This window comes from Chlamydomonas reinhardtii, chromosome 12, assembly GCF_000002595.2.
Source record: "Chlamydomonas reinhardtii strain CC-503 cw92 mt+ chromosome 12, whole genome shotgun sequence".
In the NCBI taxonomy this organism is placed as follows: Eukaryota; Viridiplantae; Chlorophyta; class Chlorophyceae; order Chlamydomonadales; family Chlamydomonadaceae; genus Chlamydomonas; species Chlamydomonas reinhardtii.
This window is the reverse complement of record NC_057015.1, coordinates 7417847-7441286: the sequence shown is the minus strand read 5'-3', so window position 1 is coordinate 7441286 and position 23440 is coordinate 7417847. Positions and strand designations below refer to the sequence as shown.

Below are 23440 nucleotides of genomic sequence, written 5' to 3'. Positions count from 1 at the left end.
CCAAATTCCGCAGCATGCCTGCTCACTCATCCCCCGTAATCTGCCTCCCCCCACTCCGTCGGTAACTCTTCGTTCTGAACACAGACAAGCCAGTATCTTTGCAAGCAAGCCACCATGCAACACACAGGCGATGGCGCCCTTGATAATGGCGACGGCGCGGGCGGGTTGTCCTTCGAGCTGTCGCCCGCGCCAAACCACATTCGTGGCGGGCTGCTAGGAGGTACACCTCCCAGCAACGGAGCTGCAGGAGTTGGCGCGTTTTCATTTCTGGGTCGGGCGGCTGACGACGAGTACCGCTCGCCGGCGCCGCTGTTCGGCCGCGGTAACGCCGCGGCTGCAGCTGCTGCAGCCAGGCACGATGCCGCCGGGCCCTTCGCTTTTGGTGGCTTTCCTTTCGACTTGGGTGCCGCAGCTGGAGGGCGGCCAACGGCCGCAGGCGGAGCAGCGGCTGGGCAGGCAGCAGGCGAGGAGCAGCAGGGATTTGGGTTTGGTGCCGAGGGCGACATTTTGGATGCCGTGTTTTCACAGCCCTTCTCACAACAACAGCATCACCAGCACCAAGAGCCACCTTTGTCACAGTCTCAGCCGCAATCGCAGGACCTGCCACTGTCGCAGCGACAGCAGCAGCGCAGCCGGCGGCAGCACCCCCGGGGGCACGGCGCCGCGCACCCACCTGCCGCCACCCACCTGCAGCGGCCGCACCCACCGCAGGAGCAGCAACAGCAACAGCCCCAACCACAACATCAGCAGCGGCCGCAACCACAGCAGAAGGAGCCGCAGCAGGGGGTGGCGCACCCACAACACCACCAGCAGCCGCAGCATGCCACGCCTGCAGCGGCGCCGCATGAGCTGGAGCCCAGCCCCTACCACCAGCAACAACAGCAGCAACACGATTTCTTTGGGCACGGTTACGGTGAGGACCCCATTGCACCAGGCCCATACCAGCAGTACCAGCAGCAGCAGCAGCACCAGCAACACCAAAGTGAGCCGGAGCCGGAGGAGGAGCAGCAGCCGGGGTCGCTGGGGCAGCGGCTGCTGCAGTGGCTGCTGCGCAGCGGGGCGCTGGACGAGGCGGCGGGGCCGGAGGCGCAGGACGAGGAGGGCCGGCTACAGCTGCCGCCTGACAGAGCCGTGTCACTGCCGGTGCGTGTGTGCGTGTGTGCTTGTGTGTGCATGTGTATGGGTGCGTGCGTGTGTGTGTGTGTCTGGGTGCGTGGATGTGGATGTGGATGTGTGTGTGGAAAGCGAGGCTTAAGCCGGGTCAGCCAGGGGGCCGGGGGGGGGGGCTTCGGTGTGGCGCTGTGAGTTTGCATGGCGGCCTCGCAACGTCTGGGTCAGCTGTTCTGCTGCGCCTGCCCAGTTACCGCTCAGTGGTTGCGCAATCAATGCCGCATTCAACAAGGTTGGCGGCATTGGTATGTCGTTTCGCGGTCTACGGTGATCATGATGGTGTCATTTGATCGTCCGCAGGTGGATGTGATGTCGCTCATCACGTCCGACCCCGAGGTGGGCTGCTGGCTGCTGGCAGACATGAGTGAGTGGCCGCCTGAGATGTTTCTATCTCTGCATGGGCGTGTCTGCACGGCGTGTCTGGGTGTGATGCGGTGCGGTGCGTTGTTGAGTGGAAGTGCGTTGTTGATGCGCAGAGCGCGGTGGAGGTCGTGGGTGGAGGTGTAGCTGCAGTGAAGGCTTGCTGCGGGGTCGGAAAGCGTGGGACGTAAGTCACGTAACAATGATTTCTGATGATCTTTGGCATGACAACACCGTGTGGCGTCGCTACCTAACCACGACCGCACCGCTGTGCTTGTTGCGTGCGCCTGTGTGTGCACAGAGGCGGCGCAGTGGGCGGTGCTGGACGAGCTGCACGCGCAGGGGCTGTGCGCCACAGCGTGCCCCCGCATCCACCTGAGGCCCACACACGTGAGGGAGGCGCGGCCTGGGCTTGTTGCAAGCTTGTCGCCCCTTCCTCAGAGCCCCTTGCTTCTCCTTGTGCCTTCCTAGCAACACGCACTCCTCTTCTACCTTCCAATGCCTCAACACGCCAACGTGCCCCGCCACTCCCTCCACGCACCTTCCCGCAGGTGCCGATGCCCTGCCAGCACGTGCCGGAGCTGCTCGCCGCGCTCTGCAACAGCAGCTGCAGCAGCGCCAGCTGCTACAGCCCCCTTGGCACGCCGTCCGGCCGCGCCGCCGCCGCCGCCGCCACTCCGGCCTGCTGCTACGGTGTGGTGGTGGGCGCCAGTAGTCTGGGCCGGCGGCCGCACAGCCGCAGCCTGGTGTGCCTGCACTGCGGCGGTGGCAGGCAGATCCTGGAGGATCGAGGCCTGGCGCCGGCGCACGGGGCAGAGGAGGAGGAGGCAGCAGCGGCACAAGCGCGGGCGCCCGGGGGGCGGCGAGGGCCGGGGCGAGGCGGGGCCGGCGCGGGGCCGGGTGCCTGGGCTGGGATGGCGGTGTGTGACTGCGGAGGCAGCACCACCATCCATGATGTCCAGGAAGACCTGTCGGGCAGGTGCGTGCCTGAGGGCGAGAGGGCTGGCGTGCGTGAGGGGTGGGGTGTTGCATATGCTTGGGAGTGGAAGTCATACCGTACAATGCAGCACACATGCATGGCGCACACATGCGGTATGTGTTGTACCCGCCGTTTACCCCTTTCATACACCTGTGGTGCCTTTTCCTGTGTCCCCCTTCCCCCGGGCCTGCTGCTGCCTGCAGGGTGATGGTGGAGTGCCAGGAGCTCTGGCTGGGCGGGCTGCGCAGCGCGGGCCCGGGGTCCGGCCACTTCGCGCGCCTGGGCTGTGTGCGGGTGGTGCTGGGAGATGGCCTGGCGGGCACCGTGCGGGTGAGTCGGTGCGATTGGTGGGTAACAGCGCACGTGTGCGTCTTGGCATGAACCGTGTCGCGGTGCACTTGGTGCCCGGCTGTTGGTTGCGTGGCCGGCCTTGTGACTCCTTGACCGGCAACAGGCGTCATGCCTGGTACACACCTCACTGCAATCCCTCATGCAAGTTGCAGTGGTGATGGTGAGCTGAAGGACGCATGGCAACACGCACTCCTATTGAACGTACATACGCGCGCTTGTGCTTGCTGGATCGTGCACAGGTCGGGGACGTGGTGCAGCTGGTGGGGTTGGTGCGGCTGCTGGGGCCGCCCGGGGCACGCGCCACAGCCGCCATCGGCGGCCCTGGCGGCGGCGGCCCAGGCTGCGGCAGTGGCGGCGGCTCCGCAGCCTCACTCGCGCTTCGCTCCGCCGCCTCCGCAGCCGCGACCGCCGAGATTGAGGCGCTGTCCATCAGCCAGGCCTCGCCGCTGCAGGCCTGGGCGCCGCTGGGAGTCGGGGCCAGTGGTGGCGGCGGCGATGGCGGGGGGCTGATTGCCGCCAGTGGACGACCGCTACAGGTGCGTGGCTGTGTGCATGGGCGAACAGCATTGCGGCTGGCGACTCTGCTTCACCGAACATTCGCCGTGCACTCACACTCTCAATGTGCAATGCATTTCACGCATGTCGTACGTTTCGTGTCGTGTCATACAGCTGCTGTGCGACGTGCTGTGCCGGCTGCTGGGCCGCGCCGTGGAGCCGCTCACCTGCCTGGCGCTGCTGGCCAGCGCCGTCAGCGTGGGCGGCGGCGGTAGCAGCAGTAGCAGCAGTAACAGCAACGGCAACGGCGATGCCACGGGCGAGGTCACTGCAGCGGCACCCAGCAACAAAGGCGGTGTCCTGCACCTGCACCAGCACCAGCAGCACCAGCACCAGCAGCTGTGTGTGCTGCTGGGCTGCGAGCGGCATGACCCGCTGGGGCCGCGGCTGCTGCGCGGCGCGGCGGCGCTGCTGAGCCCGCTGGGCACCTGGCTGGGCGGCGCCGCGGCGGCGGCCTCTGCCGGCACCGCCACCAGCCACCTGACGGACGACGTCATCTTGCCGCGGCTGCAGGTACGGCATGCATCTGAACCCGCCCGGCGCCTACCGCCTACCGCCTGCTTCCATCGCCGGAATCCACGTGTCCTGTTAGTACCGCATGTTGTATTGTTCACTTGTACTGGTATTCATGTGTACCTGCTCATGTGTGTTGACGTGGCCGTTTGTCGCCGCGCGCCGCAGCAAGGCAGCCGGCCTGACGGCTCCGCCGACGGCGCCGCCGCCGCCACGGTGGCTTGCAGCGCGCTGCTGGCCGCCGCCAACCGGGGCGTAGCGGTGGTGGACGCAGACGTGCTGTCCAGCAAGTGGGTGACTGGGAGAAATCAGGTAGCGGTGGCGGCATGGGGGTAGCAGACGCCGGTAGTAGATGGCTGCTGGTGATGGTCATGAGCTGGCTGGTTGTCCCTTTGCCTGTGGGTGAGTAACGGGCATGGCAATCATATGCCTCCGTAGCGACGCCCCCGTTCCATGTATTTTCCGCCCGCCTTTGGCAACGTGACTACCTACGTTATCCTTGTTTACAGGCAGAAGGCGCAGCTGTGTGAAACGCTGGGCCGGCGTGTGCTAGTGCTGGCGCCCGGCCGCCCCGAGCTGTCCATCCCCGTCACCGCCACGGTCTGGGCGGCGGCCGTACGACACGCCACTGCCGCCGACTGCGACCCCGAGGCCAGCGGCGCACCCAGCAGCCGCCGCGGCGGCGGCGGGGGCCGTGGTCCGGTGCCGGGCAGCCTCAGGGGCGGCTGGTCTGGTCTGGATGAGTCATGCTTTGATATGGTGCTGGGCCACGTGGCGGTTGATGACGTGGCGGGGGACATGGCGCTGGATGAGGGCTCTCTGGATCCAGGGGACCGCCGGCCGTGCGACCGTGAGTGCGGCAGGGGGGAGGCATGGTCGGTGCATGTGGACGCGGGGAGTTCCCTCGTTTTTGCGGGTGGGGGGTGCAGGGAGGGCCGGGTGCGGTGGGTACGCACGGCGAGGGCTGGGGGGGTCGGGCCTGCGGTTGCACAGGTTGTGTCAGAGAGGGCTGCACAAGCACAAGATAGGGGCACATGCACTGGTGGCCGTGTGCCGCGTGTGTCCCCGCACGTCGTGACCTGTGCCGCGACCTCCATCACCTCCGCGTGCCGTGCACCATATGCACCCCAGGCACGGAGGCGGAGGCTCTGACGGCGGCGCTGCGGGCGCACGTGGCGGCGGCGGCGCTGCTGGCTCCCGCCCCCACCCTGAGCGAGGCGGGTCTGGAGCTGCTGATGGGGTACTACGTGGCAGTGCGGCAGTCAGGAGTCAAGGTTAGCGAGGGCGTGTGTGAGGGAGCACAAGGGAAGAAAGCACACATGACTGTGTATGCGGTCCCGCCCTCCATCGCTTCTCCGGCACCCCTGTGGCTGCTTTCCTGATCTCTTTGGGTCACTTGGGGGTTGCTCATAGTAGCTGCTATGCGACAGCTTTCCTTCTTCGTTGTTCATGGATGCAACACCCTGCTGCTGCCCTCGTGCCGGGCAGGTGTCCCAGGCGGAGGTGCTCCGCGCGCTGGTCAAGGTGGCCACCGCCTGCGCCCGCCTGCACCTCCGCCGACAGGTGAGGATATGAGAGTTTTCATTCCGCGGGACCGCCGCCGCACAAACAACAGCAGCAGCAGCAGCAGCAGCAGCAGCAGCAGCAGCAGCAGCAGCAGCAGCAGCCCCCTCGGTCTGCGCTCCCACCTGTCACCAGCGACCAGCATCATCCAGCTCTGCCGCACGCGTCACCACACCACGCACCCCACAACGCGCCACTGTCCGCACAATGCAGTCGCTCACACACACCCAACCAGCCCACGCATTCACTCCCTCTGTTCCCTTCCAGCCCTCCCTCCCTCCCTCCCTCCCTCCAACAGGTGGCGGAGGCGCCCGACTGCGTGCTGGCGGTGCTGCTGACGGAGGGCACCCTGGCCTGCCGCTTCGGCGACGCCTACATGGGGTTGGGCCTGCCATCGCTGCAGGCGCTGATGGCGGCGGGCTCGGGCTGGGACGGAGGGGGAGGAGGAGGAGGGGGAGGAGGAGGGGGAGGAGGGGAGGATGGCATGGAGTGGGAGGAAGGCGCGGACGGGTTTGGGGAGGAGGGGGGAGGCGAGGAAGAGGAGGAGATGGAGGTGGAGGTGGATATGATGGCTGCGACGGGGGTGCGGGCAGCAAGGAGCAGAGGAGGAGGGCGGCGGCGCGAGGGTCAGCGGCGGCACGCGCTGGTGATGGGGCTGGCGGGCGGTGGGTTGGATGCCGAGCTGCACCGGCTGCTGCCCATGCTGCGGCGCTGCCTACAGGGGTTCGTGTCTGGTTGAAGTAGGTCTGGTGGAAGAATTTACGTTGACACTTGAAGACAGCTCACATACAAGTGTTGCCCTGGCACTTGTCCGGTTCTATATAACTGGTATGTAAGGAGCGAGCCCGAGGTGTTGTGGAGTCCAAGCATTTGCGACTCGCAGACAGCGTGCAGGAGCTGATTACAGCCATGAGGCCTCCACGGCTCCACCCGCGCGGCCTTTGCCTCAATGGTCTGGGCCCCTCCCCGTGCCCCTCTTCCTTGCCATCCCGGTACCACACCAAAATCCGGACGCGTTAAGTGCCGCGCTGGTGGCGTCTGCAACACCTGGCCCCTCAAGTTCCCCTCGCCTCGGCTGGTTGGCCAGCCTGGCAAAGCCATGAGACACATCTGTATCCCGCCACCTTCCTTCTGCTCCTTTGGGCCGCCCTATCAATACATCGTTCTTCTCATTTCTTATCCCCCACTCAGTCAAAACAAACGTTTGTACGCGCAAGTGACGGATGGCACCGCGGGCATACCAACGCGCCGCATAGCACCGCACAACCACAACGTCGATCTCACGGGTTCGGCATTTCCCTTCCCTTCCTTGTCAAACGCGCGCTCTTCAATTGACGCCCGTGGTGACAGCCCAGCAAACCCAGAAACCACCACGCTTCGAGCCAAGCCCACCAAAAACCTCATGGACCCGGGCCGCAGGTCACGAGGCTGTGCGCCCCAAGCGCTCTGGACATCCCATCCCATGGACAAAGCTCATTACCCGAACAGCACGAACACAGTCGGCCGTGCTGTAGCCCCCTCCCTCCCCCCCACACACACTCGGCCATACGGCTGGTCATGCCTCTGCCATGCCTACCTTCACAGTCCACGCTTCCCGCACTCGACCTAACGAATGAATCTAATCTAGTGACAACTCGGTTGGCTCTTGTCCGCCCCGAGTGAATCTCTCACGCACGGAGCCCTGAAAACCGTCATGAGCCAACCCGCTCTATATTAAAGGCAATCCTAGTGCTATGTCGCCTCCGAATCCAGTCGAATCCAGTGATAGGGCAGTTTGTCATCCTTTCCTCTCTGTCATCAAGAGCAGCTGGGTGCACACTACACACAAACACACACACGCGTGTCGCCGTCGCGGCGGCCCCCGAGCACCCGCACACTCCTCCCCAGCTCTCATCTCCTCACCCTCGCTCCTCTCTCTGCTCCTCTCGCTGCGCCTCGCGCCGCTCCTCAGGAGTCAGGTGGCGAGGCCCGGCAAAGACAAATCCGGTTACCGTATCATCGGCTTATCAGCGGTTTTTCAGCACAGACATTTTAGCCCAGCGTGTAGGACTCCTTGTCCAGGTTGATCACAGTGGACTTGGTCTTAATCATCATCGCCAGCGAGTTGCGGATGCCCTGGCTGCCAATGCCACTGTCGCGGAATCCCTGGAAAGGGAAGTGGTCGGGGCCGCGAGCCGGCGCCGAGTTGACCTGTGGTGGTGGTGGGGTGTGTGAAGGCGTGGGACAATCAGACAAAGGCGCGGGGTCAGCGGTGGGGGCGTTGTGAAAGGCAGGGACCCGCTTGGAATAGCTCATCGTCGCCCCGTTCCTGTCTGTGTGAAGGCGGCCCCTCGCAGACCCTGCTCCCCCCAATCAGCGCACCTGCACGGTGCCGGTCTCCATTGCGTCACTGATGCGGATGGCGGCGTTGATGTCACGGGTGAACACACAGCCCTGTCGTGGTGTTGTGAACAAGGGGTGTCAGAAAGGCGTGGGTGGGTGTGGGTGGTATCTCAGGTCCGCTGTACTCCAGGGCGGTGCTGGTATGGCCTGGGGTGTGTTGCTGGCAAGGCGAGGGCGCTAGCCCCGCCATGCTCCCTTGCCTGCACCCCACCTGCGCCCCGCTGCATGCCCTTGCATGCCTCTCCGCTGCCGCCTCCTCCTCCTCCTTCTCCTCGCTCCTCGCTCCTCCTGCTCCTCCTCCTCCTCCTCGCTCCTCCTCCTCCTCCTCCTCCTCCTCCCCCTCCTCCTCCCCCTCCTCCTCCCCCTCCTCCTCCCCCTCCGCCTCACCTGCAGCCCGTACTTGCTCTTGTTGCAGTGCTCCACCGCCGCCTCCACGCTGCTCACACGCATCACCGGCAGCACCGGCCCGAACGGCTCCTCCCACGCCAGCCGCATGTCGGCCGTCACGTGGTCCAGCAGCACCGGCCAGATCAGGTTGCCCTCGCGCCGCCACTCGCCCGTCACAAAGGTGGCGCCTGTGACGTACGGCAATTGTGGGGTACGGCACTTGTGATGTACGATAACTGTGACGTACGGTAATTGTGACGTACGGTAGCTGTGCCGTACGGTAAGGTATGTTTGGAATCATGGTTGGGATTTGGCGTGTCGTTGGGCACAGTCTAACCATTGACTCAACTCCGTCTTCCATGGACGGCTATCCCCCCTCCCGCTCCCCTCCCCTCCTCCCTGCTGCCACACCCCTTCCCGCCTCCCTCCCCTCCCAGACCCCTCTCCTCAACCCAACCCACCCTTGGCTTTGGCGTCCATCGCCAGCCCCTCGATGAAGTTGGCCGAGCTCTCCGACACCACCGGCGTAATGTCACAGTCGTCCTCCGGCCGCCCCACACTCAGCTTGGCCACGCCCGCCGCCACCGCCGCCACCAGTCGGTCCGCCACGGGCGCCGCCACCAGCACCAGCTTGACGGCGGTGCAGCGCTGGCCGCTGTAGCTGAAGCCGCCCTTGATGATGTGCCTGTGTGGCAGGCGGGTGGGAGGGAAGGGAGCAGGGGAGGGAGCAGGGGAGGAGGGAGGGGAGGATGGAGGGACGGAGGGGAGGAGGGGAGAGAGGAAGGCTGGAGGGAGGGCGGAGGAGCGGGTACGCAGGCAGGAGGAGAGCGCACGCCCTCGTCCCCACCACCCAGTTTCCGGCTTTGTCTTGTCCAGCGCGCCGCCCTGCAGCAGCCGTGCAGCGCCCTTGCCTGCAGCGCGGGCTCCTCCCTCCACCCATGAGTCCGCCAGCTCCCCCTACCGGTCGCTCGTGTGCCCGCCAGCACACCCGTGCCCGCAACCCCTCCCTTCCTCCCTCCCTCCATAGTCACTCCCTCCTCCCTCCTCCCCCACCCCCTCAAACTCCCCCCTTCATACCTGCTCCCCCTCGCCACGCTATCCTCCTCGCTCTTTTGCATTGGGCTTCAGCTTGACCTGACATCTAGCACCCCCCTGCCGCCTCCCCCCTTCCCCCCTCCTCCTCACTTTGCCGCCAGGTCCAGGTCGGCGTCCTCGCACACGATGCACACGTCCTTGCCGCCCAGCTCCATCTGCAGCGGCACCATGCCGGCCTTCTTGGCGATGGAGATGCCTGCGTGTGCGCGAGCAGGGCCGGGCGGGCGGCGGAGGATACATTCGTGTTTACTTACGGGGTGAAGGCGTAGCCAGGAACAGTAGTGTAGGGGGGGCGGCGCGGGGCGTGTGAAAGGTGTTGGGGGCCACGGGGAGGCCCACAGGAAGAGAGGCGAGGATCGACACAAGGGCTGTGTTCAGCCGGTGCCGGCAGTGTAGACAAATGGTTGGTGGGCGTTACATTCATGACTAGTTAAGCAAATGGTAGGCGGTGCGGGGGCGGGGTCAGGTTCTGGCGGGCATCCCGTTCTCCCCACCGCCTCGCATCCTGCTGGCTTCGGCCCTTTCCCTTGCTTGACCTGTCCCTGCCTCAACCCCGGCGTTCAACTGCCCCTCCCCCCAGTTCCCTCTCCCCGCCCTCTCCCCGCCCTCTCCCTGCCCTCCCTCCGCCCTCTCCCTCCCTCTCCATCGCCCTGACCCTTTCCCACCCCGGCCCTCGCGCTCAGTCACCGCCGTCCCACCCCACCCCCCCTCCTCCACCTCCTCCTCCCGCCCCTCCTCCTCCTTCTCCTGCTCCTCGCTGCCTCACCCGTGTCTCCGCCGGTGAACGAGATGCAGTTGACGTCGGGGTGGGTTGTCAGGAAGTCGCCAATCTCGGCGCCGCGACCGGTGGCCACTGACAGCAGGCCGGCGGGCAAGCCCGCAGCATGGAAGCACTGCGGGGGGCAGAGGGTGGGCACAGGGGAGGGGGCACGGAGGAAAGCAGGACAAGTGGGCACACGGCAGCTGAAACTCGCGCTGAGCCGCGCTCGTGCCGTTCCCTCAAGCCACCTGACGCCCGCGTCGTCCTCCAGCTTCTCCGCCTCCCCATCCTCCACTCGCACCGCCGCTCCCAGCGCTCAGCTTCTAGTCCGCTGCCGCTGCCTCCACAGCTGCACACCTTGCCGCCACCCCGACGGCGCATCCGTCCAAAACCCTGCCCCTACCCTCCTCTCTCCGCCGCTTGGATCACCGCAGCCGCTCCATTCCCTCGTTTTCTGCTGGGCCCTCCGCCCCTGGCGCCCTGGGTGAAAGCCTCATCCCCCTCGTCTCCTCTCCTCCCCCTCTCCCTCCCCCCTCCCATCCCCCTCCCGCCCTCGACCCCTCCTCCCCCCCTCCCTGCCTCCTCTCCTCCTCTCTCCTCCCTCCTCGCCTCCTCCCTCCTCCCTCCCTCCCTCCCCCCCACCTGCACCATGTGGATGCCCGCCACGGCGCCCTGTGTGGGCGGCTTGAGCACCACCGCGTTGCCCGCCATCAGCGCCGGGGCCAGCTTGGAGACCGCCAGGTTGACCGGGTAGTTGAAGGGCGGGATGGCCAGAACCACACCCAGCGGCACCTGGAGCGGTGAGGCGGAGCGGGGCGGGGCGGGGGGGGGGGGGAAAGATGGGTGAGGAAGGTGGTGGCGCCGCCGCGGCAGGGGCACAACGGCGGGCAACAAGCAAGAAGCGGGGCAGCAGGAGCATTGAGTAAGGCGCGGTGGGGCGGTTGGCGTGATGAGGGGTTTCTGTGAGGTTGACGGGATCCAACGCCAGGACACACACGCTGTTGCTGGACCTGCTGCCGTGTGTCATGTGCACGGCTGGGGCGGTGCCGCTGCGCCGCCCTGCCGCACGGCAGGGCCTCGGCCCGACCCCCGCCTCGCCGTCTTGGCGCCCGCCTGGGGCCCGCCTTGCCGCCCCTGCGCTCCGCTAGGCCGACACGACACCGCCCGTATGACAGGGCGGCTGACGTGCGCCGTTGCTGGGTCGGTGTGTGTGGTGCGCGGTGCTGGTCATGATGCCACACCACCCATGCCCTGGCCATCATAGCCACCCACCGCCCACACGCCATCCGCCTGCCCCCACGCCGCCACGCGCCACACCACGTGGCGGTAGTAACGACCTGGCGGCGCTGCAGCAGCGCCCAAGCCGTTGCATGAGCCCCACGCCAAACGCTCTCGCCCACGCCCTCTGACACGCCCGCCGGCGCTGCGCTGCGGCCCCCGCGGCCCCCCAGCACTGCATCGCCCCACTTGGCGGCGCAAAAACGGCCCCACTGCTTGGTCTTGCAGGGTAGCCATTAGCCAATTAAACTCAAGTAAGCCGCTCGGACGCGTGCTGGGGCTGCCCAGCCCGCCATGGCGTGTCCGCTCCCTGGCACAGCACGTGCGGCCGAATGCATGGGCGCCGCACACGTGTCCACGTGTCTGCCGGCTGTGTGATCTGGTTATAGTAACCCCGCCCCTTCGCGTGACTGCCCATTGCGTCTGCCCGCCCCCGCGAGGCCCCGTGTAGGGGCTGTCGGAGCTCCGTCGCAGGCTGCCGCCGGCGTCCTGAGCACGGCTTGCTGCTGCTGCTGCTTCTGCTTCTTCTTCTGCTGCTGCTGCCATCGCTTTGGATGCGCCTGCCCAGCCCTGACTGCCCACAAGCTCAGCCCTCCGCCAGGGCTGCCATCCTCCGGGTCGCGCACACGGCCACATGGGGCGCTACGGCCCCCGCCCGCCGCCCGCTTCATGCCCATGCCCATGCCGATGCCCAAGCGCATACCAATCACGGACAGCACCATCAAGCAGCATACTGGGTGCACGCTGCCACTGAACCCACCAGTCCCTCCGCCCAGGCACCTCCTTCCCAGTCTAACCCCTCCCCCTCCCGCTGCCGCCCCCGCACCTTGGACACCAGGCACAGCTTGTTGCGGGCGTTGCCCGGGAAGCTGTCGGAGTTGAGCAGCTGCCCCTCGCCCAGGTAGCGCACGCCCTCCTCCGCCGTGTAGTCGATCAGGTCTGCGGAGCGCACCACTTCCGTCAGGGAGTCCTTGCTCGGCTTGGCCACCTGGAGGGGGGGGGGGCGGGTAGGCGTTAGTGTGAAGGACGGAGTGGTTAAGTCAGCAAGAGGGGCAGGGAGGGGTTGTAGATACCAGCCCAAAGTAGCCGAACCCAATGCAATAGGGGGGAAGGAAAGGGCGTGGGCTTGGCGTCGAGGGTCAAGGGAGTTCGACCTAGTCCGGGACCCAGGCACGCGGACCGAGGCACATCCCTGGACCCGCCTTTCCCCCCACAACGCCCCCAAATCCCATTCCCTCGTCTCCCTTGCCCTCTTTGCCTTCCTCCTCTCCTTCCATCTCTCACCTCCTTGACCAGGCAGTCCGCGATGGGCTGCGCGTACTGGCGCATCAGCGAGGCCACCTTGTGCAGCACCTCCGCGCGCTTGTACAGCGGAGTCCGCGCCCAAGCCTTCTGGGCCACCTTTGCCGACTCAAACATCTTGTTCACCTCATCTTGTGTGCAGGCTATGAGTAATAGATGTGCACGCAGGGGCAGAGGATACAAATTTGGCGCGAGAAGGACGCTTGCTCGCGGGATTCCCTCCGGCCGCGCTCGATCAGCGCCGATCTGATGCCTGACTACTTGACGTTTTTGGTAATCAGGTCCGTTGTCATGTGCTGCTGCTGGCGCTGCCGTGGAAGCAAAGCCGCTGAAGCTGGCGCTGAGCAATCATCTGGGCCGGGCGGCGGTCCTTGCATAAACATCAAACCCTTGCAGGTTTACTCAATCAGTGGCAGGCGCTGCGTTCGCGCCTCGTGGACGCATTGATAGACGAACGGCTGAATAACGCCTGCCATCCGAACCGCGCCAGGCTAGCTCATCCTCGCGTCACCCTCCAGGCCCCGGACATCAAACGCTAGCACAATACCTAGCAAACTCACCCTGGACCTGGTACGCTGTCTGGCGCGTGGAAGGGTTCGAGATGGCAACCGACTTCCCGGATACGCTCTCCTTCCACTGACCGTCAATGTAGAATTTGTAGACACCAGTCGATGCTAGGATTGGTGCGTAGAATTCTTGGGCAGACATCGTGGAAAAGCTGCGCCGAAGTGTAGTGAAGAGTAGTGACGCTGCCAGGTTCGTGGTCGTATTGCAGGTGAAACACGTTGTTGTTTAACTGTGGATTATTGTTGAAGCGACCAAGTTCTGCGCCGGGATAGGACAAACCATGCGCTCTCCATGCAAACCTTCTAACCTCTGCCGACTTAACTGCCCTGCGTGAGCATTGACGCACTGTTAGCTGGCACAGCTTACATCAACTGTACGCTCTTGTCAAACTAGCCTTGAAGGCCCGACCCTACTTACAGCGCTTCGCACGCCGGATTTGATATGTCACCTACCATTTTTACTGCTACATGATGTAGGGATTCACGGGATTCGCAACCTTTAGGCAGAACTGGTTCCCGCCATCCGCTCCCGCAGCACCACAGCCCTGTCTGCGCACGCATCTAGCTAGCGCAAATGCAAGAGGAGGGATCTGAGCATGTTGGCAGCGGCTCGGAGATGGGCGACGTCGTGGTGCAGCCCAGCTCGTTCACCATGTTGCACGAGAAGGCCCTCAGCCAGCAGGTGAGAGCAAACGGGGCCTACCTGCCTGCAGGGGAGGCGGCAAAAGAGAGTGAGGGGTTTCTTGCTGGGTCATGGGGGTAAACGAAAGGGAAACACACGCGCTGGAGGCGGCCGGGGGTGGGGGAGCGCGCCAGCGCGGCGCATGCACCAAAACCTCTAGCTGGGCTCGGGCAGCACCAGCAACTATGCCCTCCGCACTCTTTTTTTCACACTGGGGATACCATTTACCCCCACCATCCCCATGAATGTATCCGCCCCCCTCCCTCATGTTGCAGGTGGTGCTGGGCTGCTGGTGCCCCACCATGGACCTGTTGGCGCTGGTGGCGGAGGACGGGCAGCTTGCCGTGCACCGCCTGGAGTGGCAGAAGCTGTGGGTGGCGGTGCCGGAGGCGCCCATCACCGCCCTGTGCTGGAGACCGGACGGTGAGGCGCGAGCTGCCCTGTGGTAGAAGCCACGAGACAGGGGGCACGCAGGCTGTGCGGCATGCAGTGCTTGCCGTGTGCGTGTGCGAAAGGGGCTGGGGGGCTGGGGGGCTGGGGAGCTGGGCAGCGGGCGGAGCCGGGCTGTAAGTGGAGGCTCCGCTCCACGCTTACGTGATCGGACGCGGCAGGAGGCGTGCCACCTCTGCCACGCCGTGCACAAACCCAAGCCCGAACCTAAACCCAAACCCCGAAACCCAACTGCCGCCAGGCAAGGTGCTGGCCACCGGCCACCGCCACGGCGGCGTGTGCCTGTACGCCGTGGAGGCGTGTGAGCTGTTCCGCACCCTCCGGCACGGCGGCGCCGCCCCCGGCCTTCCCACCGCGCCCATCGTGCACCTGAGCTGGGTACAGGGCGTTCCCCCGCACCCCGCCACCGCCTCCCCCAGCCTACACCTCGCCTACCGCTACCGACACACGCGCTTCTTTCCCGCGCCGCCGCCCGGCGCCGCCGCCGCCGGCGGCGGCGGCGGCGGCGCAGCCAAGCCTGCCCCCGGCGCCGCCGGAGGCAGCGGCGGCGGCGGAGCCGCCGCGGCGGTGTTTGAGTGGCCTGCACCTCCGGACTCGTTGGATGTGTTGGTGACGTCGGACGCCGGCGGCGGGATATCCATGGCCGCGTGCGGGGAGGTGCTGGTGGCGGCGCTGCCGCCGCGCGACGCCGCCGCCGCCGCCGCCGCTGCCGCCGCCGCCGCCACTGCGGCGCCGCCCCATGCAGGGGACGTCGGCGGACCAGGAGCGCCTGCGGCAACATTGCCTGCATCACTGGCGTCAGCGAGGGGCGAGGTGGCCGGGCTGTTGCAGTCGGTGCTGTCTCGGGATCTCAGCACGCTCGTAGTGCTGTCACAGCCGTCAGCGGTGGCGGCGGGGCACGGCGGCGGCAGCGGCGGCAGCACTGGCGGCGCGCCGGCGTCAGCGGCGCCAGTGGCGTCCGCAGTTGAGACCAGCCTGAGCATCTACAGCTGCGGCAAGCTGGGAAGCTGCCAGGTGACTTGGCGGTCAGCTTTTGGGATCCATTTTGAAGTCGGTGGCAAGCCTTGACGGTTTGCACTTTAAAGTACAATTGTAGCGAACGTTTCTTGTATATGTTCATAGTAGAAATCATGTGCAAATGCGACCGGCAGGCCGAGATTCTGGAGCTGTCGCTTCTGGGCGGCCTGGTGGCGGGCCGGCTGGAGGCGGCGGCGGCGGCGCTGGCGGCGGCGGCGCGGGCGTGGAAGGGCGCGCGGGACGAGCTGGGGAAGCGGCTGGACGAGCAACTGAAGGAGCAGTTGGAGGGGCACGGACACGACACCGAGGACGTGGCGGGGGAGCTCACGTGCATGCTGGCCTCGGGTAGGGCTGGGCGTGTGGGGAAGCGTGGCGTGGCGTGGCGTGGCGTAGAGGGGCGTGGCGTGGCGGGGAAGGGGCGAAGGTGGTTTCAGTGGGACCCCATTCGTCCTTAGCAGTTCCGCTTTCCGTTCGCTGCGTGCATACAAACACGCGTCGCTTGTACGATGCCAGCCACTCGCCCCCTCTCCTACTGTCACCCCGTGCCGCTCTGCCGTACGTTACACACACACAGGCCACGTGAGTCCGCCGCTGCAGGCCTTCCTGACCAACACGCTCACGGAGCCGGGGCTGAGGCGACTCGCCAAGACAGTGGACTCGGCTGTGCAGGAGGTGGGGGGCGGCGTCGCGGGGTGACTGGGGCTGGGTGGCAGGGTTGTGAGTGGCTGGGGCGAGGGTGCTTGTAGGTTGCAAATGGTTGCTTTTAATCACGTTTTGCTTGCCCGCGACCCACCCACCTGCCTGCCTGCTTGCCTGCTTGCTAAACCAACTTCACTACACACATTGGCGGGCACTCACAATACTGTCACTGTGACGCACACCCGTACCCGCGCAGGTGTGCTCGCAGCTGCTGGACGGGGTGCTGCCGGCGCTGACGCTGGTGGCCTTCGTGGCGGGGGAGCTGCGCGGGCGGGCGGCGGCAGCGCGCATCACACAGACACTGGGGCTGCAGGTGCGCGGTGGAAGGGGGGCGCTGTTCTGTCGTGTGCCCGATATGTGTGGACGTGGGTGTGTGCGCGCGTGTGTGTCAGGAAAGCACAAGGAAAGGGTCGGCACATGCTTTACCGCACGTGAGGGTGTGGGTGGGTGTGGATGTGTGTCTGCCGAAGGGGGCTAGCACGGTATAAGCTGTTCTGAGGGCCTGGTGAGTGAGCGAAACAGGGGTCCAGCGGGCCATGCAAACGGCCCTGCCACGACCATCGGGTCAGTGCTGGGGCTGTGTCAGCTCTTCGGGTGTGCGTGTATGCGTGTGGTTCTAGCCTCCCCGCCCACTTCCCTGGCGCCCTAACTTTCACCCCTCTTCTGCGCTTCTTCCTAATTAATGTTGAATGTAATCCCTTCCTCCCCACCCCATAGCGAAGTAGGCAACACCGCACCTGCTGCCTACTTCGCTAAACTTCTCTGTACCAATCCTTGCAACCCCGTCAGGAGCGCGCTGTGGCGGTGGTGGAGGTGGAGGCCGCCAAGGCGCTGCTGCAGGCGGAGGCGCTGCGGGGGCTGGTGGGGGCGGTGGGGGGACAGTACCGGGCCTTTTTCACGTGGCTGCTCAAGACACTGCAGGTGAGGGTGTGCTGGCTCCGAGTGCGGGGTAGGGAGATGGAGTGGATAACGGGCCGCGCGCGCGTGTGTGTATGTATGTGTATGTGTGTAGATCTGTGTGTGCGTGTGTGTGTATGTGTGTGTGTGCGCAGTGCAGCTCTCAGTTCTAGTGCTGGCTCATTCACCAACAGCCCCGCACTGGCCTGCCCACCATAGCTCCTCACACACATCCAAGCGCACCCGCTCCGCCACCGCCACCACCACCCCCAACACCGCCACCGCCCAGGGACTGGAGGAGGCGCGGCCCGAGGGCGAGGAGGCCGCGCTGCCCGGGGCCGGCGGCAGCAACGGCTCTCTGGCGGCGGTGGGCGTGGACGTGGCGACAGTGCTGGCGTTCCTGGCTGAGGGCGGGCAGCTGGCGGAGGACGCCGTAGCCAGAGACCTGGACGCGTCGCAGGTAGGAGGTTAAGGGGAGAGGGAGGGTTGTAGATACCAGCCCAATCTAGACCGAACCCCATGCAAGAGAGCGAGGAGGAGAGCGTGGCCCACGCTTTGACAACGGAGCGGCACGCGGCACTAGTCCCATCCCCGAAACGCATGGAGTTCCCAGCTTCCCAGCAAAGCATCCCGCAAACCGGTACAATGAAGGCGATAAGCTCTTCGGTCTTGCGCATGTGGGCAGTGCTGCCGGTAGCCGCTTTAAAATTGACACACCGGCTCAAACACACGTACGCACGTTCTAAATAGCAATGAAGGTAGGTACACGTTTAATACCCACCTAGACGACATCAAGGGGGCCCGGGCGCCGAGGAGGGAACCAGTGCCAGGGCAGGACGTTCGCAGGTGCAAAATGGAAAAGGCAAACGGTGCGAGCGGAAAGGCGCGCGAGCAAAAAAGACTACAGTGTTCTAGATGCACGAGCCTGGGTGGCAAGAGAGGGGAGGGAAACAGGCAGCGGGCAACAGTATAGAGGCAAGCACGCATCGGCACGGGGCCACACGAGGGCCAGGCGGGTACAGGGACAAGGGACAAGGCGGTATGTGCCCGAGCCCAACAAGTCCCAAGAGGGAGGGTTGTAACTACCAGCCCAAAGTAGGGGGGCGGGAGAGGGAGAGGAAGGGGATCCAAAAGGGGTGTTGCTGTCACCGTGCTGTTGTTGGCGTGCACAGCTCCGGGTCTCGCCACACCACCACGGGGGCCTGACCTACAAGCGCATGTTGTGCCGCCATCCACAACATCGCGGCTGTTACCCCGCCACTCACCGGACTCGGAAGATTATCTCCGTCTATCTCCCTCCCCGCTCTCTCCTGCCACAGAACACGCTGGGCCTGCCAGTGGGCAGTCTGCGCTATCCGCCTGAGTTGGCGCCGCACCTGCAGGCGCTGCAGCAGGCAGCATTTCCCCTGCCGCCTCCAGAGGAGGCAGAAGATGCGGAGCAGCAGCAGCAACAGGGCCAGGGCGCAGACGGTGGCGATGGCGGCGGTGGTGGAGGTGGAGGCGGCGGTGCTACAGCATCCGGCGCCGGCAGTAGCAGCTGGCCGGACCGGCCGCTACAGCGGCAGTTGGCGCTGCTGGGGGAGCTGTGCCGCGGCGCCTTCGGGCGGCTTCAGCGGGACGTGTCGCCTTCGGTGCAGCTGCTTGTGCGGGTGAGTGCGACACACATGCCGCTGCTTATACCTGTATGGACAATGATCGTTAGCTGCTGACCATGATGCCCTGCTCTATCTCACTGCCGTCACTGCCGCAGATACCTCTGGTGCCGCAGCCGGCGCCGCAGGTGGGCCCGCGGCCGCCCCTGCTGCTGCCCGCGGCGCTGTCGGCGGCAGCCTTGCCGGCAGCCGCAGCCACGGCGTCCGCGCCCGCCTGCTGCTGCCTGCAGCTGCCGCAGATCCGCACGGAGCCGCACAGCGGCGCCCCCGCGCTGGTGGCGGCGGTGCTGCCCGGCTGTGGTGGAGGCGTCGGCAGTGGCAGCAGTGGTGGTGGGAGCGTGCTGCTCTTGATGCGGCTGGCGCTGACGACTGGTGGCGGCGGCGGCTTGGGGCAATGCAAGCCGCTGCAGGTGCGTGAATTCCCAATTTACTTGCGACCAGCACTTGTCTGACCCTTCTACTCTTCCTGAAACGTCGCATTGTTGTCGTGCTACGCCTCCGTTTTCTCTTGGTGTAAGCGTGAATGCGTCGTCGCTTTGCTTCGCTCCTTGACCATCCACCTGCCGGCTAGCTGACCCACAAGCACATGCGAGCCAAGGCCCCTGCACGCTTGTCTCGTCCGCCCTGCCCTGCCCTGCCCTAATCTGCTGCGCGCGCACGCACGCCCACATCTGGCCCACACGCGCAGGCGCAGGCCTGCCTGCTGGCCCTGCCCGCGGGGCTGCGGGTGCTGGGCATGTCGTACTACCGCACCGCCCAGCTGGCACTGCTGTTGGGACCCGAGGAGGGCGGGGCCGGCGGCAGCTGGCAGCAGCAACACGGCGGTGGTGGTGGGGAGGGCGGCGACGAGTCAGAGGAGGGGCGGGAGGCGGGGCCGCGGCGGTGCGCGGAGGCAGGTGCGGGGCTCCTGGCGCTGGTGCCGACGGAGGGCATGGCTATGACGGAGGTGGGCGGCAGTGTCCACATGGCAGCGGCGGCGGCGGCGGCGGCGGAGGCTGCGGCCGTGGCCGCGGCATGTGGCAGCGGTGATGCAGCGGCGCTGGCTGCCAGCAGCGGCATTGCGCAGGTGAGTTGGACGTCGGCGCTGGTAGCGGGTAACTGATAGCTGGTTGTTTTTGTCGCTAGGGGGTTGTGCGGTTGCTACGGCGGTTGGCTGTTGAGGGCAGGACAGCAGGGCAGCAGGGCTCTGCCGAGCATAGGCTTCTTTACACCAATGCCACGACAATGGCTATCGCCGCCCCCGCCCCTCCGCCGATTTCCAACCTAACCTCCTTGCCTCCATGTGCTTCCATGTGCTTCCATGCAGTTGTGCGTGCGGCGCGGCGCGGTGGCGACATGGCCAGTGGCCGGGACACGCCTGCGCCGCGCGCCCACCGGCCCTGCCGCCAGCAGTGACAGCGGCGCAGCAGCAACCAGAGCAGCCGCTGCCGGCGGCGGCGCCCACGGCGGCGGCTGTGGCGGCTGGGTTGCGCCACTGCTCGTGAGCGGGCCTCGTGGTCTGGCGGCTGCGTTCACGGACGCGTGTCGGTCGTACATGATTGATTTGGAAGAAGATGAGGACGCTGAGGAGGAACAGGAGGAGATGGGTGTTGATGGGCAAGTGGGGGAGGGCGGTGAGGTGGAGGAGGAGGACGCGGGCGGCGTGGAGGACATGGAGGAGGATGGGTGAGGCGAACGCACTGCAGCAGGATGCATCAGCAAGACACGGCATAGAGGTAGGAGGGATGGTCATAGACCTGGTGAGATGCAGTTGCGACGTTCCCAGGCTGGGGAGAGTGCAGTCGGCGCCGCACGCCGTCTGCTGCAGCTAGGTTTACCCTTGGCTCCAGGCTTCTCGCCACGTGTTGCTGTCTGCGCTGCTGTCTTCAATCTACTGTCTACAGCATCCTTGAGTGGCACTGTGCCTGTGTCTAGGAGCCCCCCCAAACGCTTCAAACTAGGCGGTGTTTGCCCCTGGGCAGTGGGGCACGTGGGACGCGGACCGGCGGGAGTGCCAATTGCAACGACCCGTGCCAGTGAGCGAGTGTGCCATATTATAAACAAACTCCGTACATACCTATGTGCCCTCCACGGGTGCGACGTGCCCCCACGGCACTAGGGCCATCCGTAGCTCTCGCCAACGCCGCGTCCCCACACGCCGAAGCCATGTGTTGAGTTTGCGCCTAGAACAGAGGACCACTCATGACGGTGTCTTGGGACTCGCGCTGAAACAGGATCAACCCATCTCGCTACGTCAACATACCTGTAGGCCGGACGGCTGGAGAGGACAGCAGTATGCATGTAGCAACCTGTCCTCCATACTCTGCACACACACGCTGCCCATCACACACTCCCAACCACTCGCTATCGCTATTCATCAGGCACTGCCATCAATCTGGGTCAATCCAGAGACGGCCTGCTCAGCGCTCCGAATGCCTCAAACCCGAGCGTGTGCCGTCGTCTGCATGGGTTCGTCTGCATGACAACTCTATCGTCTCTAGCGTTGACGGTGATAGATTGGCTCAAGTAAGGAGGACGGACTCCAGGGACTTCTCGCCATATCCACGCACGGGTTATGACGTCTCTACTGCTGCCTTGTGCACCCCGCCGATACCGGGCGGGGCCCTGCTGAGTGGCACTGTATTCACTTAGGTTCGCAGCCGTCACCTACCACGTTACAAGACTGCCCGGGTGCAGCAGTGGGCTTTCGGCCTTCTACACAGGGCGGGATGTCGCCATACACCTCCCCCAGGGCCTGCTATAGTCTACAGCCTAGCTACTTCAGCAGTGTCATACTTTACACCTTTGCATGCAAGGTATGCTTGGCAGCAATACCCTTTACCAGCTCTTCCTCGCTCTTACTTGCCTGTTCATGCCATCTCTCTGCTGACCACAATATGCCAGCAGTGCGGGGGCACTTACCCGCATGGCACAAGCCGCGTCCCATCCCAAAAGTCAAGCTCAAAGTCTCAAAGACAAACGTGAAACATAAACTTAAGGCCGTTCGCGCGCGCTCCGCTCGCTGTTTCGCCCACAATGCAAACTCCAAATAAACACGCACACGGGAGGCCGTGAGCACAACTACTGTTCTTACCTGCTGCCTTACTCTTTCACAGCAGCATGCAGGCCAATCAACCCTTACTTGCGCGCTTTGATTCCAGCGCACCCTACCCAACCAACCACATACCCCAGCACGCACTGATACGTCATCACGGAACCTACTGTCCTTGCCGCGCTACTGATCGACATGCATGACTGTCCCGCAGCCACGCACTCCCTCACTCAGCCCGCAGTCACACTACCGTACCACTGCATGCAGGCTGTTTACAATCGCTGCATACCAGCGCCCAACTGCCCAGCTGCCCAGCATCTGCCTAGCTGCCTAGCTAGCTGTCGTCTAGCACCAGTCCGTCTGCAGCTGCGCCAGCGCCGCGCGCACCTGCCGCGTGCTGGGCCGCGCCTCGGGCGCCGCCGCCATCAGCGGCCGCATCGCGGCGCGCAGCGCCGCCAGGAACACCAGCCCCTCACCCACCAGCTTGGCCCGCCGGCCGGCCTCGTCCGCCGCCGCCGCGTCCCCCTGCTGCCCCTGCTGCAGCAGCTGCTGCTCCTGCTGCTGCAGCCGCTGCAGCCGCTGCAGCCGCTGCTGCAGCTTCGTCTCCATCTGCCCCACCATGTCGGTCGTGCTTGACGCCAGCAGGTACAGGTGACTGGCACCGCACATGCCGTCGCGCCCGCCGTTCATGCGCCGCAACCACGCAACCTGCGCCGCCTTGGAGCTGCTGCTGGAGCCGCCCGCGGCGGGGCACTCGCGGTAGAGCCGTGACACCAGCGCCACCGCGCCGTCGTGGCCCGCGGCCTTGGCCTCCGCCGCCACCACAGCCAGGCTCTTGTTCAGCAGCAGCTCCCCCAGGACCTGCCCCACAAACATCTCGGGCGCGGCGTAGGCCCAAGTCGCCATGTAGGGCTGCGAGGGCACCGGCACCGTGCCGAGCCGCGCGGCGAAGACGGCGGCCTCGGCGGCGGCGGCGGCGGCGGCCTTGGCGGCGGGGCTGGGGTCGGCGCAGGCGGCGGCGGCGGCGGCCGCGGCGGCGGCGGCCTCCGCCTGCACGGGCGCCAGAGTGGTGTCGAGATGAAAGCCGGCGCCGTCCAGGTCGCTCAGGAGCACGTCGCCTGCGTCAAAAATTGTATGAATGAGTTAATTGTTGAGAAATAAAGGCAAGCAAAATTGAGGCATGCAGGTTTATGTGACGTTCCAGCAGCCCGCTGCCGCCACCGCTAGCTAGCTATACGACGGGAGCTCTCGCTCGCTCGTCCCCCACCCGCGCCAGCCACCACGCACTCACGCACCCTGTGCGTTCACGAGCAGGTTGTCATGCTTGAGGTCGCCCAGCACCCGGCCGTTGCGGCCCAGCTGCTCAATGTGATCCACCACCTGGAGGGCGGGCGGGCGGGTGGGCGGGTGGGTGGGTGGGTGGGGGCATGTGCACGTGTGTGTGTATGTATGTGTGTGTGTGTGTGTGTGTGTGTGTGTGTGTGTGTGTGTGCACGTGTGTGTGTATGTATGTGTGTGTGTGTGTGTGTGTGTGTGTGTGTGTGTGTGTGTGTGTGTGTGTGTGTGTGCGTGTGCGTGTGTGTGTGTGTGTGTGTGTGTGTGTGTGTGTGTGTGTTGGTGTGAGTACGGTGATGGGGCACGGTGTGCGTAGGTGCCAGCCAGGGGTCCATGCCACACTCTCGCTCACCCACCCACGCGCCCACCCACCCACCCACCCTGGACCCACCCACCCACCCACCCACCCACCCACC

The 23440-nt window shown here is 65.5% G+C and overlaps 4 protein-coding genes across 4 annotated transcripts in view; 2 read left to right on the top strand and 2 right to left on the bottom strand.

The window, feature by feature from the left end:
- The first annotated feature begins 59 nt into the window (after positions 1-59).
- Positions 60-6339, top strand: CHLRE_12g556550v5 (uncharacterized protein). Its single transcript, XM_043069093.1, has 12 exons — positions 60-1143; positions 1471-1534; positions 1832-1920; positions 2082-2509; positions 2713-2839; positions 3100-3396; positions 3530-3928; positions 4097-4218; positions 4438-4778; positions 5060-5202; positions 5417-5491; positions 5790-6339. The coding sequence occupies exons 1-12, from the start codon at positions 115-117 to the stop codon at positions 6228-6230; spliced, it is 3555 nt and encodes a 1184-aa protein (XP_042918906.1). The 5' UTR covers positions 60-114; the 3' UTR covers positions 6231-6339.
- A 41-nt stretch (positions 6340-6380) lies between these two features.
- On the bottom strand, positions 6381-13489 carry CHLRE_12g556600v5 (uncharacterized protein). Its single transcript, XM_043069094.1, has 10 exons — positions 13256-13489; positions 12678-12838; positions 12220-12381; positions 10758-10907; positions 10122-10248; positions 9446-9551; positions 8722-8945; positions 8261-8448; positions 7853-7924; positions 6381-7681 (listed from the first exon to the last, which is right to left on the bottom strand). The coding sequence occupies exons 1-10, from the start codon at positions 13401-13403 to the stop codon at positions 7523-7525; spliced, it is 1497 nt and encodes a 498-aa protein (XP_042918905.1). The 5' UTR covers positions 13404-13489; the 3' UTR covers positions 6381-7522.
- A 120-nt stretch (positions 13490-13609) lies between these two features.
- Positions 13610-20705, top strand: CHLRE_12g556650v5 (uncharacterized protein). The gene is made up of 12 exons (XM_043069095.1): positions 13610-13943; positions 14219-14366; positions 14635-15407; positions 15545-15755; positions 15985-16082; positions 16306-16422; positions 16899-17030; positions 17296-17466; positions 18326-18655; positions 18757-19068; positions 19347-19724; positions 19965-20705. The coding sequence occupies exons 1-12, from the start codon at positions 13836-13838 to the stop codon at positions 20325-20327; spliced, it is 3141 nt and encodes a 1046-aa protein (XP_042918904.1). The 5' UTR covers positions 13610-13835; the 3' UTR covers positions 20328-20705.
- A 42-nt stretch (positions 20706-20747) lies between these two features.
- Positions 20748-23440, bottom strand: part of CHLRE_12g556700v5 (uncharacterized protein) — a 6872-nt gene continuing 4179 nt past the window's right edge. Inside the window, exons 6-7 of the mRNA XM_043069097.1 lie at positions 22985-23069; positions 20748-22807 (exon numbers count right to left, since the gene is read on the bottom strand). Coding sequence (XP_042918903.1) covers positions 22035-22807; positions 22985-23069 — 858 coding nt within the window. The 3' untranslated portion in view covers positions 20748-22034. The remainder of the gene's footprint in view (positions 22808-22984; positions 23070-23440) is intronic.